At 37.6% G+C, this 16,428-nt stretch overlaps 1 protein-coding gene across 2 annotated transcripts in view; it reads left to right on the top strand.

Annotated features, from left to right (window-relative positions):
- CPB2 (carboxypeptidase B2) overlaps positions 1 to 16,428 on the top strand; it is a 48,314-nt gene that overhangs the window by 27,614 nt on the left and 4,272 nt on the right. For both annotated transcript variants that reach the window (XM_023748012.1, XM_006083589.2), the window contains 2 exons: positions 12,972 to 13,174; positions 15,017 to 15,104. In XM_023748012.1, coding sequence (XP_023603780.1) covers positions 12,972 to 13,174; positions 15,017 to 15,104 — 291 coding nt within the window. The remainder of the gene's footprint in view (positions 1 to 12,971; positions 13,175 to 15,016; positions 15,105 to 16,428) is intronic.

Genomic DNA, 16,428 nt, shown 5'->3' with positions numbered 1-16,428 from the left:
GCCCTTGGAGTCAGGTTGAGGAGCATATTATCTGTAAACCAAGAGCTATTGCAGTAAAACCGCTGTTTCCCTCTGTGACTGATCTCCACATGGGGTGCTTGGGGTGGGACCCAATGGAGGTCAGGGGTCACAATTAGGGTAGGGACAAAACAAACCCCGCCCATAAGCAGCACAGCTGAACTGTCTTATGGAAGCCCTGAAGGTCAAAACTGGGAGACCACAGAGCTAAAATAATCTTGCAATTCAGCGCCATCTACTGGAAAAATCATAGAAGGACCTGTTCAGAGAAAGCTGCTATCAGCCATTAATATTCCTAGATAATAAAAGCCTAATATGCTAAGTGTCCGGTCGGCTGGTTGGCTGTTCAACCAATCAAAGTGTAATATGCTAATGATATGATAAGGCTGCTCAACAGCTTGCTACAACATGCACTGACCACCAGGGGGCTACAGTCGACCAGTCAACCAGTCGCTTGATGTGCACTGACCACCAGGGGGCAGATGCTCAACTGGTAGGTTAGCTTGCTGCTGGGGTCCAGCCAATCGGGACTGAGCGAGATGGGCGAGACACGCCCTGGAGCCCTCCTGCGGTCACTCTCTGGCTGGCCAATCTCCCACGTCCCTCCCCAGCACCGATCATGCACCAGTAGGATCCCTCGGCCTGGCCTGCACCCTCTCACAATCCAGGAACCCTCAGGGGAGGTTGGAGAGCCGGTTTTGGCCCGATCCCACAGGCCAGGCCGAGGGTCCCCACTGGTGCAAAATTCATGCACCGGGCCTCTAGTAGACAGATATAGATGTCTAAGCAAAGGAGAACAGCAAATACCATGAATAACCATGGTAACAAGGGTGATTAGCAAAAAAAATGAAAAATCCCCAGAAAACAGGCTGGAACACATGGAAATGTGATATAAATGATGGAGGTTTCAACATTGCAGTTCTGAAAATACTCAACAAGATGCAAGAAAATACCAACAAGCAATTCAATGCACTCAGAAAACAAATCAGTGGACAAAACAAGTACTTTACCAACGAGATTGAAACTTTAAAAAAGAACCAATCAGAAATCTTAGAAATGAAGCATGCAATCAAGGAGATTAAGAGTGAACTACTGAGGCCTAGCTGGTTTGGTTCAGTGGATAGAGTGTTGGCCTGCAGACTGAAGGGCCGGGGTTTGATTCTGGTCAAGGGTACATGCCTGAGTTGCAGGCTTGATCCCCAGTAGGGGGCATGCAGGAGGCAGCCAATCAATGATTCTGACTCATCATTGATGTTTCAATCTCTCTCTCCCTCTCCCTTCCTCTCTGAAATCAATTAAAAAAATATATTTTTTTAAAAAGAGTGAATTACTGAGCATAGAAAACAGAGGCAATCAGATGGAGGAAAGAATTAGTGATAATGAAGATAGGAATCTATAAATGACACAGAGGAGAGAAGAGATAGCTGGGCATAAAGAAAAATGAAAGAGCTCAAGAATTATCTGACTCCATCAGAAAAAGCAATTGTAGAAGTTTAGGCAGGGAATAGAGAATCTATTCAAACAAATAGTAGATGAGAACTCACCAAACCTATGGAATGAATTAGATTCCAAGATCCAAGAAGCAAACAGAACACCTAGTTACCTCAATCTAAAGAGGCCCTCTCCAAGGCACTTTGTATTAAAACTATCAAAAATTAATGACAAAGAAAAAATTCTCAAAGCAGCCAGGGAAAAAAGGAAATGACTACAAAGGAAAACCCATCAGAATTTCATCTAACTTCTCAGCAGAAACACTATAAGCCACTATAAGAGAATGGAACCAAATATTCAGACATCAAAAAGAGATAAATTACCAGCCATGAATAATATACCCAGCAAAATTATCCTTTAACCATAAAGGAGAAATAAAGTCACTCCAAGACATACAGAAGCTGAAGGATTTTATCACCAGAAAATCTCTATTGCAGGAAATACTCAAGGGAGTTATTCTACCTCAAACAAAGAAAATAAGGTCACAACACTACAAATAAGATCACCAAAATACTTACAGCATAAACAGGGATAATTTGTGACAACAAAAACATAAAGGGGGTGTGGGTAAAGATCTGAACTAGTAAAGGAAGATGAAGATCAGACTCACTCAAAAGAAAAAAAACCTATAGTATATATTCAAGTTTATTATTTATAAACCTAATGGTAACCACACAGAAAAATCTCCAAACCAGTATACGTAGCTTAAAAAAAGAGGAAACAGAGGAAAGAAATATGAAACACCACCAAACAAAAACAACATATAGAAACATAAAGGAAAAGAACCAATGGAGGTACAGAGCTACCAGAAAACAAAAGATAAAATGGCTATAGGAAATCCTCATACATCAATAATTACCCTAAATGTAAATGGTCTGTGTTCAACCAATAAAGAGAAACAGAATAGCCGTGTGGATCAAAAGCAAAATCCAACCATATGCTGCCTACAAGAGACACCTCTAAGCTGCAAAGACAAAGGTAGATTCAAGCTAAAAGAATGGAAAATGATTCTACAAGCAAATAACACCCACAAAAAAGCAGGTGTAATCATACTTATATCTGACAAAATAGATTTCAAGATAACAATAGACAAGGATGGACACTTTATAATGACAAAGGGGACTCTACATCAAGAAAACATAACACTTCTTAAATATATATACACTCAACCAGGGAGCACTGAAATATATAAAATAATTACTCACAGAACTAAAGGAAGAAACAGATCAAAACACAATCATAGTTGGAGACCTTAATACTCACTTGACAACTCTAGACAGATCAATCAAACAGAAAATCAATAAAGAAATATTGGCCTTAAATGAAACACTAGACCAAATGGACATAATTGACATTTACAGAAACTTTCATCCCAAAACATCAGATTATACATTCTTCTCCAGTGCACATGGAACATTCTCAAGGATAGACCATATGTTAGGTCACAAAATTAGCATTAACAAATTCAAGAAAATTGAAATTATACCAACCACAATGCCTTGAAATTAGAAATCAACTGCAAAAAAAGGAAATTAAAAAAACACATATCCGTAAAGATTAAACAACATACTACTAAAAAATGACTGAGTCAAAGAAGAAATAAAAGATGAGGTCAAAAGATATAGAGAGATAAATTAGAATGATAATACAACACATCAAAACTTCTGGGATGCAGTGAAAGCATTATATAATTATAGGCCTATTTCAAGAAACAAGATAAATCCCAAGTAAACAAACTAATATTATATGTTAAAGAACTAGAGAAAGAAGAATAAAAGCAACCCAAAGTCAGAAGTCAAGAAATAATAAAAATTATAGTGGAATTGAATGAAATAGTGAATAAAAAGACTATATAAATTAATAAAACAAAGAGCTGTTTCTTTGAAATGATGAATAAAATTGACAAACCCCTGGCTAGACTCACTAAGGAATAAAAGTAAAAGACCCTTATAAACAAAATCAGAAATGACAGAGGAGAAGTCACCACAGACATCATAGATATACAAAGGATCATAGTAGAATATTATGAAAGACTATGTTACCAAATTCAATAACCTAGAAGAAATGGATAAGTTCCTAGTATTATATAATCTGCCTAGTCTACTCGTAAATCATGAAGAATTGGAAAATATAAATAGACTGATCAGCAGTGAGGAAATTGAAACAACCATCAAAACCTCCCCAAAAAACAGAAGTCCAGTACCAGATGGCTTCACTAGTAAATTCTACCAAACATTCAATGAAAATTTAAAACCTATCCTTTTCAAAGTCTTCAAAAAAATTGAAGAAGAGTCCATCTTTCTTAACACATTTTATGAGGCCAATATAATCCTAATACTAAAACCTTGCAAAGATAACACAAAAAAAGAAAACTACAGACCATATCTCTGATTTATACAGATGCAAAATCCTAAACAAAATACTGCAAATCAAATATAATAGTACATAAAAAAAATACATCACGATTAACTGGGGTTCAGTCCAGGGTCACAAGGTTGGTTCTACATACACAAATCAATTAATGCAATACACCACATTAACAAAAGAAAGGATAATCATATGATCTGATAAATAGATGCAGAAAAAGCATTTGATAAGGTACAACATTCATTTATAATTAAAACACTAAATACAATAGGAATACTGAGGAGAAAATAAACAAATGGGATTACATAAAAATAAAAAGTTTCTGCACAGCAAAAGAAACCATCAACAAAATAAAAAGGGAGCCCACTGTATGGGATAACATATTTGGCAATAATATATCTGATAAATGGCTAATATCAAAATATATAAGGAACTCATACAACTTAACAGAAGGAAGACAAATAATCCAATTAAAAAATGGGCAAAGGACCTAAATAGACACTTCTCCAAATAGGACTTACAGATGGCCAAGAAACATATGAAAAAATGCTCAATCACTGATCATCAGAGAGATGCAAATTAAAACGACAATGAGGTATCACCTCACACATGTCAGATGGCTACCATCAACAAATCAACAAATGACAAGAGTTGGCGAGTATGTGGAGAAAAGGGAACCCTAGTGCACTGCTGGTGGGAATGCAGACTGGTGTAGCCATTATGCAAAACAGTATGGAGTTTCCTCAAAAAATTAAATATGGAACTGCCATTTGACCCAGAGATCCCACTTTTAGAAATATATCCTAAGAAACCCAAAACACCAATCAGAAAGAATATATGCACCCCTATGTTCATAGCAGCACAATTTACAATAGCTAAGATCTGGAAACAGCCCAAGTGCCCACCAGTAGATGAGTGGATAAAAAAGCTGTAGTACATTTATACCATGGAATACTATGCAACCATAAAAAGGAAGACTCTCTTACCCTTTGAGACAGCATGGAGGGACCTGGAAAGTATCATGTTAAGTGAAATAAGTCAGTCAGAGAAAGACAAGTATCACAAAACCTCACTTATACCTGTAACCTCAGTAACAAAATAAACTGATGAACGGAGTAGATCCGGAGACAAGGAAGCATGAAACAGAGTGTGGAATCCCAGAGGGAAGGCAGGGGAGGGTGGATGGGTGGGAGGTAATCAACAAAGGACCTTGTATGCATATATGCATGGCCCATGGACACAGACAATGGGGTGTTGAGGACCTGGGGTGGGGGACAGGGGTGGGCTGGATGGGGTCAATGGGGAAGTGGGGGGAAATATGTAATACTTTCAATAATAAAGAATTTTTTTAAAAAAAGAAAAGAAATATATTAAAAAATTAGAATAGAAAGAAAGTACCTCAACATAATAAAGGGCATATATGATAAACCCTCAGCTCATATCATATCCAATGGTGAAAAACTGAAAGCTTTTCCTCTAAGATCAGGAACAAGACAAGGATGTCCACTCTCACCACTCTTATTCAACATAGTGCTGGACGTCCTAGCCAGAGCAATAAGGCAAGAGAAAGAAACAGAAGGCATTCAAATAGGGAAGGAAGAAGTAAAACTGTCACTTTTTGCGGATGACATAATTCTGTATATAGAAAACCCTAAAGACTCCACCAAAAAAAAAAAAACTATTAGAAACAATAACCAAATACAGTCAAGTTGCAGGATACAAAATCAATGTGAAAAAATCCATTGCCTTCCTGTATACTGACAACAAAACTTCAGAAAAAGAAATAAACAAAGAAAACAATTCCTTTTGCAATTGCAACCAAAGGAATAAAATACCTAGAAATAAATTTAACAAAGAATGTGAAAGATCTATATACTGAAAATTACAAAGCTTTACTAAAAGAGATTGAAAAAGACACCACAAAATGGAAAAATATCCTGTGTTCATGGATTGGAAGAATCAGCAGTTTAAATTGCCATATTTCCCAAAGCAGATTTAAGGCACTTCCTATCAAAAGCCCAGTGTCATTTTTTAAAGATAGAACAAGAAATCATCAGATTTGTATGGAACCACAAAAGACCCCAAATAGCCAAAGCAATCCTGAGGAAAAAGAACAAATCTGGAGGTATCACACTACCTGACTTCAAATTATACTACGGAGCTATGGTAATGAAAACAGTATGGTATTAGCAGAGAAACAGTCACACAGATCAATGGAACAGAATAGAGAGCCCAGCTATAAAACCACATATATATGGACATATAATTTTTAAAAAAAGAGCCCAGAAACACACAATGGAGTAAACATAGTCTCTTCAATAAATTGTTCTGGGAAAACTGGAAAGCCACATGCAAACAAATGAAATTGGATTGCAATTTTTCCCTATATACAAAAATTAATTCAAAATGGATCAAAGACCTAAAACAATAAGTTACATAGAAGAAAATATAGGTACTAAACTTATGTACCTTGGTTATAGAGAACATTTTATGAACTTGACCCCAAAGGCAAGGGAGAAAGGCAAAAATAAATGAATGGGACCTTATCAAACTAAAAAGCTTTTGTACAGCAAAAGAAACTGACAACAAAACAAAGAGGCAGCTAATCAGATGGGAGATGATATTTTCAAACAGTAGCTCTGGCAAAGGTTTAATTACCAAAATATATAAAGAACTCATACAACTCAACACCAAATAAATAATCCAATCAAAATGTTGGCAGAGGACCTCAAAATACACTTCTCCTAAGAAGACATACGAACAGCCAATAGATATATGAAAAGATATTCAACTTCACTAGCAATTAGGGAAATGCACATCAAAACTACAATGAGATACCACCTCACACCTGTTAGAGTGGCCATTATCAATAAGACTAGCAATAACAAGTGTTGGAGAGGTTGTGGAAAAAAGCGAACCCTCACTCACTGCTGATGGGAATATAAACTGGTACAACCACTATGGAAAGCAGTCTGGTGATTCCTCCAAAAATTCAGAATAGAGCTACCATACTACCCAGAAGTCCCTCTCCTGGATATATACCCAAAAAACTCAAAATCATGTATTTGCAAAGATATATGCACCCCTATGTTCATTGCAGCATTATTCACGGTGGCCAAGACATGGAAACAAAGTGTCCTGCGATAGAGGACTGGATAAAGAAGATGTGGTACATATACAGAATGGAATACTGCTCAGCCATAAGAAAGGATGAAATACTGCCATTTGTGACAATATGGATGAACCTTGAGAATATCATGCTAAGTGAAATAAGTCAGTAAGAAAAAGCTAAGAACAATATGATTTCACTCATATGTGGGATATAAACCTGAAACTCATGAACATAAACAACAGTGTGGTGGCTGCTAGATGGAAGGGGATGGGGGGGGGGAGAAGAGGGTTCTAATATATGGTAACAGAAGATTTGACTTTGGGTGGTGGGCACATGGTGCAATATACAGATCTTGTAACATAGAAAACCACACCTGAGACCTATATGTTCATGTTGACCAATGTCTCTCCAATCCATTAAATTACACTGAACAATAAGCTTGAATCAACTATATTTTGGGAAGTGGGCACACGTGGATCCTTGGAGACTACAAGAGAACAAAGATAATGTAACCTCAGAAACACCCTCTTTTTCTTACTCCTTTGTCCTACACAATCCTATGATAATGATCTTACATTTTTCTTTAAATTTGTGCTTTTGAACATTTCATCATTATCCCAAGGCACATAGGAAAACCCCACAACAGAATACTTACCTTATTTGCTTATTTCCTTCCCCCTCCAGGTTAGAAACTCCATGAGGGTAAGAATCATTATCCATGACCTAGTCCAGTCCCTGAAACATGGAGGGTTCTCCAAACACCTTAATTCAATGATCATGTAAATGGATTTAGTTGTTCTAAGAGAGCTAGAGATGTACTCAGTAAGGAGAGGAGAGTTGTTAATCCTGCTTCAGGCTCAAGGTAATTATATAGTGGTTTCTCCATAGAGCCGTGCTTAAGATTATTCAATAGAAGTGCCTGCTGAGGCCCAAAGACGGCTGAGGCAGTAATTAGTTGGCAGGGAGTCAGAGAAGCAGCACTAATCTATCCTAAAAGGCTAATATGCAGACTGGGGGTTTGACCAGGATTCGGCCAGGGGGTGGGCCGGCCGGACCCCACCCATGCACGAATTCATGCACCAGGCCTCTAGTATATATATAAAAGGCTAATATGCTAAGTGTCTGACCATCTGACCAGTCACTATGATGTTCACTGACCACCAGGGGGCAGATGCTCAACGCAGGAGCTGCCAAGCTGTAGTGACTTGGCAGCAGCAGTTCTTGGGTGACGCACCCCAAAACCAGAGAGGAGGAAGAACGATTCCTTGCGGGGCTGCACGATTCCACCTTCAGCTGTAGGTTATGTTGTTGCTGGGGCACTGTCGGCCCTGAATCTGGTTTACTGCACACTTGCATTTTCATTCCACACCCTGTATGACAGCAACTTTGCAGAGTGCCCTCTCGCACTAGAGTTGGTTTTGACCGCATCCCCACAGGCCAGGCAGAGGGAACCCACCTGCCAGAGGGACCCTGCTCACTCCGCAGATGCCGGGTAGGGACCGTGGGAGGTTGGCTCCAGGGCATGTCTGGCCCATCTCGCCCAGTCCCGTGCCACCAGCCACCTTCTAATTAATTTCCTTTCAATGTGCACGAATCCATGCACTGAGTCACTAGTCCTATATAATAAAACTCTAATATGCAAATCGACCAAATGGCGGAACGACTGGTCACTATGATGCACACTGACCACCAGAGGCCAAGAAGCTCAATGCAGGAGCGGCCCCTTGTGGTCAGTGCGCTCCCACAGGGGGAGCACCACTCAGCCAGAAGCCAGACTCACAGCTGGCCAGCACAATGGCAGTGGCAGGAGCCTCTCCAGCCTCCACAGTAGTCGGACATCCACTGAGAGGTCCTAGACTGTGAGAGGGCACAGGCCGGGCTGAGGGTCCCACCCCTACCCATGCAAGAATGTTGTGCACCAGGCCTCTAGTATAAAATAAAGCTGAATAAATAGGGCTGACAGTTACTAAGTGTGGAGCAGTTTACATAGTGTATCTCCTAGATTTCATTATCAAAATATCATGAATGGAGAATCCCAGACTTTAAAAGGTTAAGTCCCTTGCTGGAGATCATGGAGCTAAAAAGTAGCAGATATGGGATATAAAGCCAGGCTTTGTAATTTATTGATTTTTAGAGAGAGAGAGGAAGGAAGAGGGAGAGAGAGAGAAACATGGATGTGAGAGCATAACACCGATGGGCTGCCTCCTGCATACCCCCTACTGGGGATTGGGGATGGAGCCCACAACCTTTTGGTGCATGGGGTGACGCCCAACCAACTGAGCCACACTAGCCAGGGCTTACTGAAATTCTTGGATGTCTGACAATCACTCTTCAGTTATATATTCCCTTTTGGAACTTCTTATTTTATCTTTAAGCTCTTTTGGTGCTCTATTTTACTTAATACTTCCATGGTGAAACCAATATTACCTAATTTAAGTAGCAAAGTAGTCAAAATATATTGTTATTGCCAAAAAGAAATATCTCAGACCCTTCTTAGGCATGGTGCTATATTATATTATGTTGCCATATATTATTACATATCACAAGAATTAAAAACAGAAACAGAAGCAGCATGCATATAGACAAGAGAGAGTTCCAAGTAAGCCAGTGAGAAAGAAGAATTAAATCTTCTGTGTTCCTTGTCCCTACAACTAGAATGTGCCTTTATGATACTTTCTAAAGGATCTATTAGAGCACCTCATTTATTAATAGGAAATGACATATCAAGCCTACTTATTCATTTTATGTTTATTTTACCCTTCTTCTGTACTAAAATTGTCTGTATGTTAGAGATGGGAATGAGGTTGAGGATGCCTTATTCTGCTAGGGCTGTCATAGCAAAGTGTCACAGACTGGGCGGCTTAAACAAGAGAAAGACTGGAAGTCCAAGATCAAGATATCAGAAGGATGAGTTTTTCCCAAGACCTCTCCCTTTTGGCTTGCAAATGGCTACCTTCTCATTATGTTCTCCCATGGCCTTTTATCTGTGTTGTGCATCATTGCTCTCTCTCTCTCTCTCTCTCCCTCTCTCCCTCTCTATTCTTATAAGGACACCAACCATATTAGATCAAGACTTACCTCTATGACTTCATTAAAACTTAATTACCTCCTTAAAGGCCCTATTTGCAAACACAGCACATTGTGGATTAGAATTCAAACATAAATTGGCGAGGGGGGGAGGGGCAGAATTCAGCCTATAACATGGGGAATTTTGTGAAAACCTCTGTTCTCAAACTTCCTAAGACAGATCCACTCATTTTCTCAAATGGTAAGTTAAATTACAAAGTTTTTGCAATGGGTATGCACTTTTAAAAAATCCATTATTTCTCTTTCTATGAGATGGTAGTGTCTCTTAATTATTTTTTATTGTAGTAAAATATATATAACATAAAATTTGTCATTTTAACCATTTAAGTGTACAATTCAGCAATGTTAAGTCCATTCACAATCTAGTTGAACTATCACCTATATTCATTTCAAAACTTTCATCATCCTAAACAAAAACTCTGTAATCATTAAGCAATATCTCCTCATTCCCTGCTCTCTCAGCTCCTGGTATTTCTAATGTATTTTATGTCTCTATGAATTTGCCTCTCCTGATATTTCTTGATTCTTTGCCTACAAAGCAAATAATGTTTGAACTTGAAGGGACCTGGTAGACCAGGTACCTCTTGGCACAGATGAAGCACAAAGACGAAGCAGCTTATTCAGATTGACATGCCTGCTTAATGGAAAAGCAGTCTCAAACTCAAGTTTCCTGACTGCCTGTCTCTTTCCACTAAAATGTTTGACATCTCTAGAATGAGTCACAGAATGAGAATCTGAAGCTTCACTGTCCATTACAGTCGCCACTAGTCACATATGGCCATTGAGCACTTAAAATGTGGCTTATTTAATTGAGATGTGCAGTGAATGTAAAATGCGCACCAGATTTTGAAGTCTTAGTGTGAAAAAAGTAACAAAATATCTCATGAATAATATTTATATTGGTTATGTTTGAAATGATAATGCTTTGTAATATTGTGTTAAATAAGCTGTATTATTAAAATTAGTTTCACCTGTTTATTTTTTAAAAGTGATTACTTGAAAACTTAAATATATGACTTACATTATATTTCTATTAAACAGCTCTGGTCTGAGGATTTATATAAGGACAATCCTCTCCAACTCTTTCATGTCCTCTCCTACATCTACCCCCAATATACATGGTGGGGTAGGGAGCGGAGGCAGGGTGGAGAGGGTCAATGGGGTAAAAGGAACATCTGTAACATTTTCAACAATAAAGATAACTTTTTAAAAGTAGATTATATGAATACACGAAACACAGTTTATTATTATTTATCAATTATTGTATTATTTTCCATATAAACAACTGTAAATTAACTTTTTACTAGCCCTGTACAATCTCTATTCTTTAGAAATATATATCAGGGAAAAAAGACCAGGAGTATTCAAAGTTGGCCAAACTCTCAAAACTGGTTTGTCCATTCACATTATTGGTTAAAAATTAAAACAAATAAAATACTTGGAAAGGCGTTGGGTGTTTAGCACAACATTTCCGTGTGGGAAAAAGAACATTAAGGTTGTTTCTGTTGCAAATAACAGGAAGAAAGCAGAACAAGCTTAAGTAAGAAAGACAAGCTCTGTAAGGTTAATGGAGTGGCCCAAGGAACCCAAGGACAAGGATGCAGCTGGGACTCAGAAACAGACTAGAACTGGGCCTGGAGCAGTGTAGGGGGCTCAGTGCGTCCTTTCTCTCCCCATCTCATCTCTGTGATGCAGACTGGCTGTTTTAGGTCCCAGTACAAATGATGGTAATGATAATGATGATGACTACAACAAGAAACAAGAAACAGTAAATACTTAGTATTTGCCAGGCACTGTGTAAAACACGTTATATGCATTAACTCATGGGATCCTCATTAAATACTCATTTAATGTATTTTTTTCCATTTAACAGATAAGGAAATTGAAGTATGGATAGGTTAAAAAAATTACCTAAAGCCAAGATTAGAATCAAGTAATTGGGTGATTAACAATATGTAACATAGATCTTATTGTAAAGGATGGTTACCAACAAGAGTGCCCAAATTGCATCTCCTAAAACAACAGCATTTGCTTCATAGGGTTGCTCTGAGGCTTAAATAAAATATTTTGTGTAGATCTTTGTAGAGTTCCTGATATACAGCATGTGTTCTGTGGGTGTCAGCTGGCGGTGTTATCTTCTTTGATCAAAAGAGCAACTATACTGAAACTAGTATTTTCATCTTGATTTCCATTTATCAGTGGGGGGATTCAGATTTTCAGGACACAAGTTAAGGACCCAATTCAGACCTAATCAGCTATTTCCAGAGGGGAGTAATTTTTCAGTCAGGGGTGGCTCCCTGGGGATCCATCCCTATGAATTAGGGACAGAAAGGAAAAGTGTTGGGGGGCAGGCTACCATTCGAAGTAATATATGCTATACTCTTTCAAAGGAATGAGTAAACATTACTCTGGCACCAAATATCACCATCACATTTTATTTACTAAGCCACTTTAGCAACTTAGAAGTAACACTAAAAGCAGACTTGTATATTCTGAGTTCCCAAATGAGTCTTTTCTTTTATGGGCTCTGTTAATTAGCAATTTTTAAACAACATAAAAAATAAACTTACAATGGATTAAAGAAAATGGGGTTTATTGTTCTCACATAAGCAGGAGTTGGGAGACAGGGCGAGCATTTCTGAGACTCAAATAGACTTTCTCAAGGTTGCGAGATGGTTGCCCCCAGGCAGCAACTGTTAGAGGTCTGCTATAGGGCATGTGAATAATCAACTTCAAACAGGACATAAACAATTTAGTGGATATCATAAGTATACTATTTACAGAGCTCTATCTAATCCATTTCTAAAAATGTTACACCATAGGAGAATACATTGTAAGGGAAATCACAAATTACAATAGAATGTAATATAATTTCAGTCTATCAATTTCACAACAGAGAAGGGTGCATCAAGTTTCCCGTGCTCGGAAATCTACTGTGGCCTTTTCCCTGAGTCAGAACCAGAAGTGAAGGCAGTGGCTAATTTCTTGAGAAGAAATATCAATCATATTAAAGCTTATATCGCAATGCATTCATACTCCCAGAAGATAGTGTTTCCGTATTCCTACAACAGAAGCAGAAGCAAAGACCATGAGGAACTGGTAAGTGCTGCTTAATTATTTTTATCATTAGCATTTCAGAAATAAAATAATATTTAGTTTCAAGAATTAAAAACTCCTCTAGGGTTTTGGCCTAACTCTACAAGGAGTAACCCAGGGGGAAAGTTCATTGCATGACTGTAAAGCACAGGGGCCTCACACTGAGGACATGACCTTCAGTCCAGCCAATGGGCTTTCTAAGAAAAATATCACACTCCTTGAAGGTCAAGACGGAACCATTCCACCTGGATGTGATCTACATGTGAAGCCATATGAGCAAGGACCAGGACAAGAGTCTCTGGAATTATGCATCTGCTTTGTGGTGACTAGCTTTCTACAATAGCCACCACAGATCAAGTCTCAGCACAACACTCATCGATTTGGTATCAGCATTAGGAATTGGTTGCATGCTGACATCTCTAACTCCAAAGGGTCCTATTGAAAGCATCTCCAATTGCAGTGTTGAGGCAAGAGCAGCCCCTCCCCTTTTTTTGGAATGTAGTGGACAATACAGTAAAAGTAAAGGGAATGATAACATGCTATGATGCCAAGGAACAGATACAATTTCAGCCAAACATTGAAAGATGGGATTTCTATATATGGACAGGGAAGGGAAGACATTCCAAGCTGAGAAGATGGTGTTTCCCACAAGAAGTATGTTCAGGGGATTGTGAGAGTGCCAAAGTGAAGGGTGATATCATCAGAAAGTAGGTGAGGTCAGCTTGTGAAGATAAGATCAGCTTATTTGAATGTCAGAATAAATTTACATTTCATTCTATAGACAATGGGGTTCCATTCACATTTTTATTTTGAATAAAGGAATGGCACAGCATCGTACCCACTGATATTCCTCTGGGTTATTCAAGAGAGTGACAAGTGAGCACCATCCAACTTCAGAAAAGATCTGGGTACACTAGAAACAAATATAGTGGCACATGGGACTTATGATCTTGCTTCATAACCAAAAACAGATACTTTTTTATTGGATGAGTCTTAGGGACTTACTAGACATTTTACTCAAGACTAAAATAAAGTTTCTGAGAAGGATGAGAAGGGAATCAGGCACACTTAGGTATAATATTGTTTAGAGAACTTGGATTTAAAGTTTGGTGATAATTTTATCTAGGAATGGGGTAGCCTCAAGTTGTTTGCCTTTGAAATATAGTTATACTTCATTTTATAAAGTTAATAAATTCCTATAAAAGGCTGATGAGAATTTTTTTTTCTTCAAATTAAACACAATTTTCAAGGTATTATAAGAGTTTACGGTTAGAGTCACTCAATTCTGATTTCCATAAAGCAAAACAGATTTTTTTGAAGTTAATTTATTCTTCTTGATTTACCTTTGGGTAAATGCAGATTTTTTCATACATACAGTTTTTTTCCAAATTTATTGAGATATAACTGACATATAAAATTATGTAAGTTTAAGGTGTAAAATGTGATGATTTGACACACATATATGTTGTGAAATGATTACCACAAAAAAGTGAGTTAATACATCTATCATCTCACATAACTACATTATTTTCTTTTGTGGTGAGAACATGTAAGATCTACTCTTTAAGCAACTTTCAAGTATATAGACAATATTGTTAACTATAGTCACCATGCTGTATATTAGATCCCCAGGACTATTTCATCTTATAATTGGAAGTTTGTATCCTTTGACCAACATCTCCCCATTCCTCCCACCCCCAGCTCCTGACCACTACCATCCTACTCTATATTTATTCATGTATATAGTCTGAGTCAATTAATATATGATTGAATTTTTTAGGAACTTCCACCTGTCCTGTTTTAAAGTTTTACATTAACTGAAATTTCATATTCTATTGATTTCAGTATCTACTGGCCAGTGAAGCAGCCCAGGCTATTGAGAATATTAGTAAAGATACTAGATATACATATGGCAGTGGCTCAGAAAGTTTATGTAAGTATTTCTTAAGATCTTAGAAAACTGAGATATTTTTAAAAATCTGTGTTTGGTTTTTCTGTATAGATTTAATTTTTCTAAATGGAATCTTTAAACAAGGTCACATGTAAAACAATTGGGTTATAACAATTACAAATGGAAGCATAATAGCTATGACAGCACTGAACAAGCTATATTAACAAGTGAATATTTAAAAAGAAGACAAAATTCTATTTAGGAAATATGCTCATTGCTCTAGAGTAGGGATTATAGAAATGACATCACACTAGTTGAGTGAAGCAGAAAAGGTAATAAAGGGTGAAAAGAATATGTAAACAGTCCAAGGCCACCCTGTAAGGTTGTGCAGGTTGAACACTGTACACATCTAGTGTATAATCATTACATTAGTTGCCTTTTAGTGACAGTCTGTGCCCTAGAGTATAGTACACTATAGTTGAATGTCTTTGGTTTCTATCACAGTGACGAGAATATGTATGTGGCAAACTCTTAACAAATATTCTAAATATTTGTTGAGGGATTCCTTTATAGGTACAGTGGGATAACAGACAATGATTTTACTTTTTTGAAGCTGGAGGGGGAGATTAGAGAAGAGGAACAGAAAATAAACCTGTAACCAAGAATCGGCAAATCATGACCCGCAGGTCATATCAGCCCACTGCTTGTTTTTGTATAGCCGGAAAGCTAAAAATGATTTTCCAGTTTTTTTTTATGATTAAAAAACAAAACAAAAGAAGAATAAGATTTTGTGACCTTTGAAAAGTATATGAAATTCAAATTTCAGTGTCCTCAAATAAAGTTTGAGGACACAGCTACAATCATTCATTTGTTTGTGGTCTATGATAATTTCATGACACTAGAGTTGAGTAGTTGTGACATAGACTATGCTGGCCATAATGCCTAAAATATTTACTATCTGGTCCTTTACATAAAAATATTTCCATTGTTGATATAAGCAATTAAATAGTAAAATATAGTATAATTCCATTGATGAGTAAAGACAATAAAATAGGCTTATGGGTTTGAGAATGACTGTAGGAGAGAGAGGCTATTTGGTTAAAGTTCTCTGGAAGGTCTCTCTCTGTAGCTGACATTTCTGGGAGACCTACCTGATACGTGGCTTCCAAACAAAGATGTGAGGGAAAACCAGGTAGAGGAAATAGCATGTAAATAGGTATGATCTACAGGGTTATAAAAAACACATTCATAACAATAATCACACCAGATGCCCTATTAATAGAAAGTCCAGACAGGAAATTTCCCCTTCCTTCTCAACAACCCAAAATTGTCTCAGAAAAAAACTGGGGCCACGTGGTATCTCTGT

The sequence above is a fragment of the Myotis lucifugus genome, unplaced genomic scaffold (assembly GCF_000147115.1).
Source record: "Myotis lucifugus unplaced genomic scaffold, Myoluc2.0 scaffold_7, whole genome shotgun sequence".
Lineage (NCBI taxonomy): Eukaryota > Metazoa > Chordata > Mammalia > Chiroptera > Vespertilionidae > Myotis > Myotis lucifugus.
The sequence above is the reverse complement of the archived record's forward strand: the minus strand, read 5'-3'. Positions and strand labels throughout refer to the sequence as shown.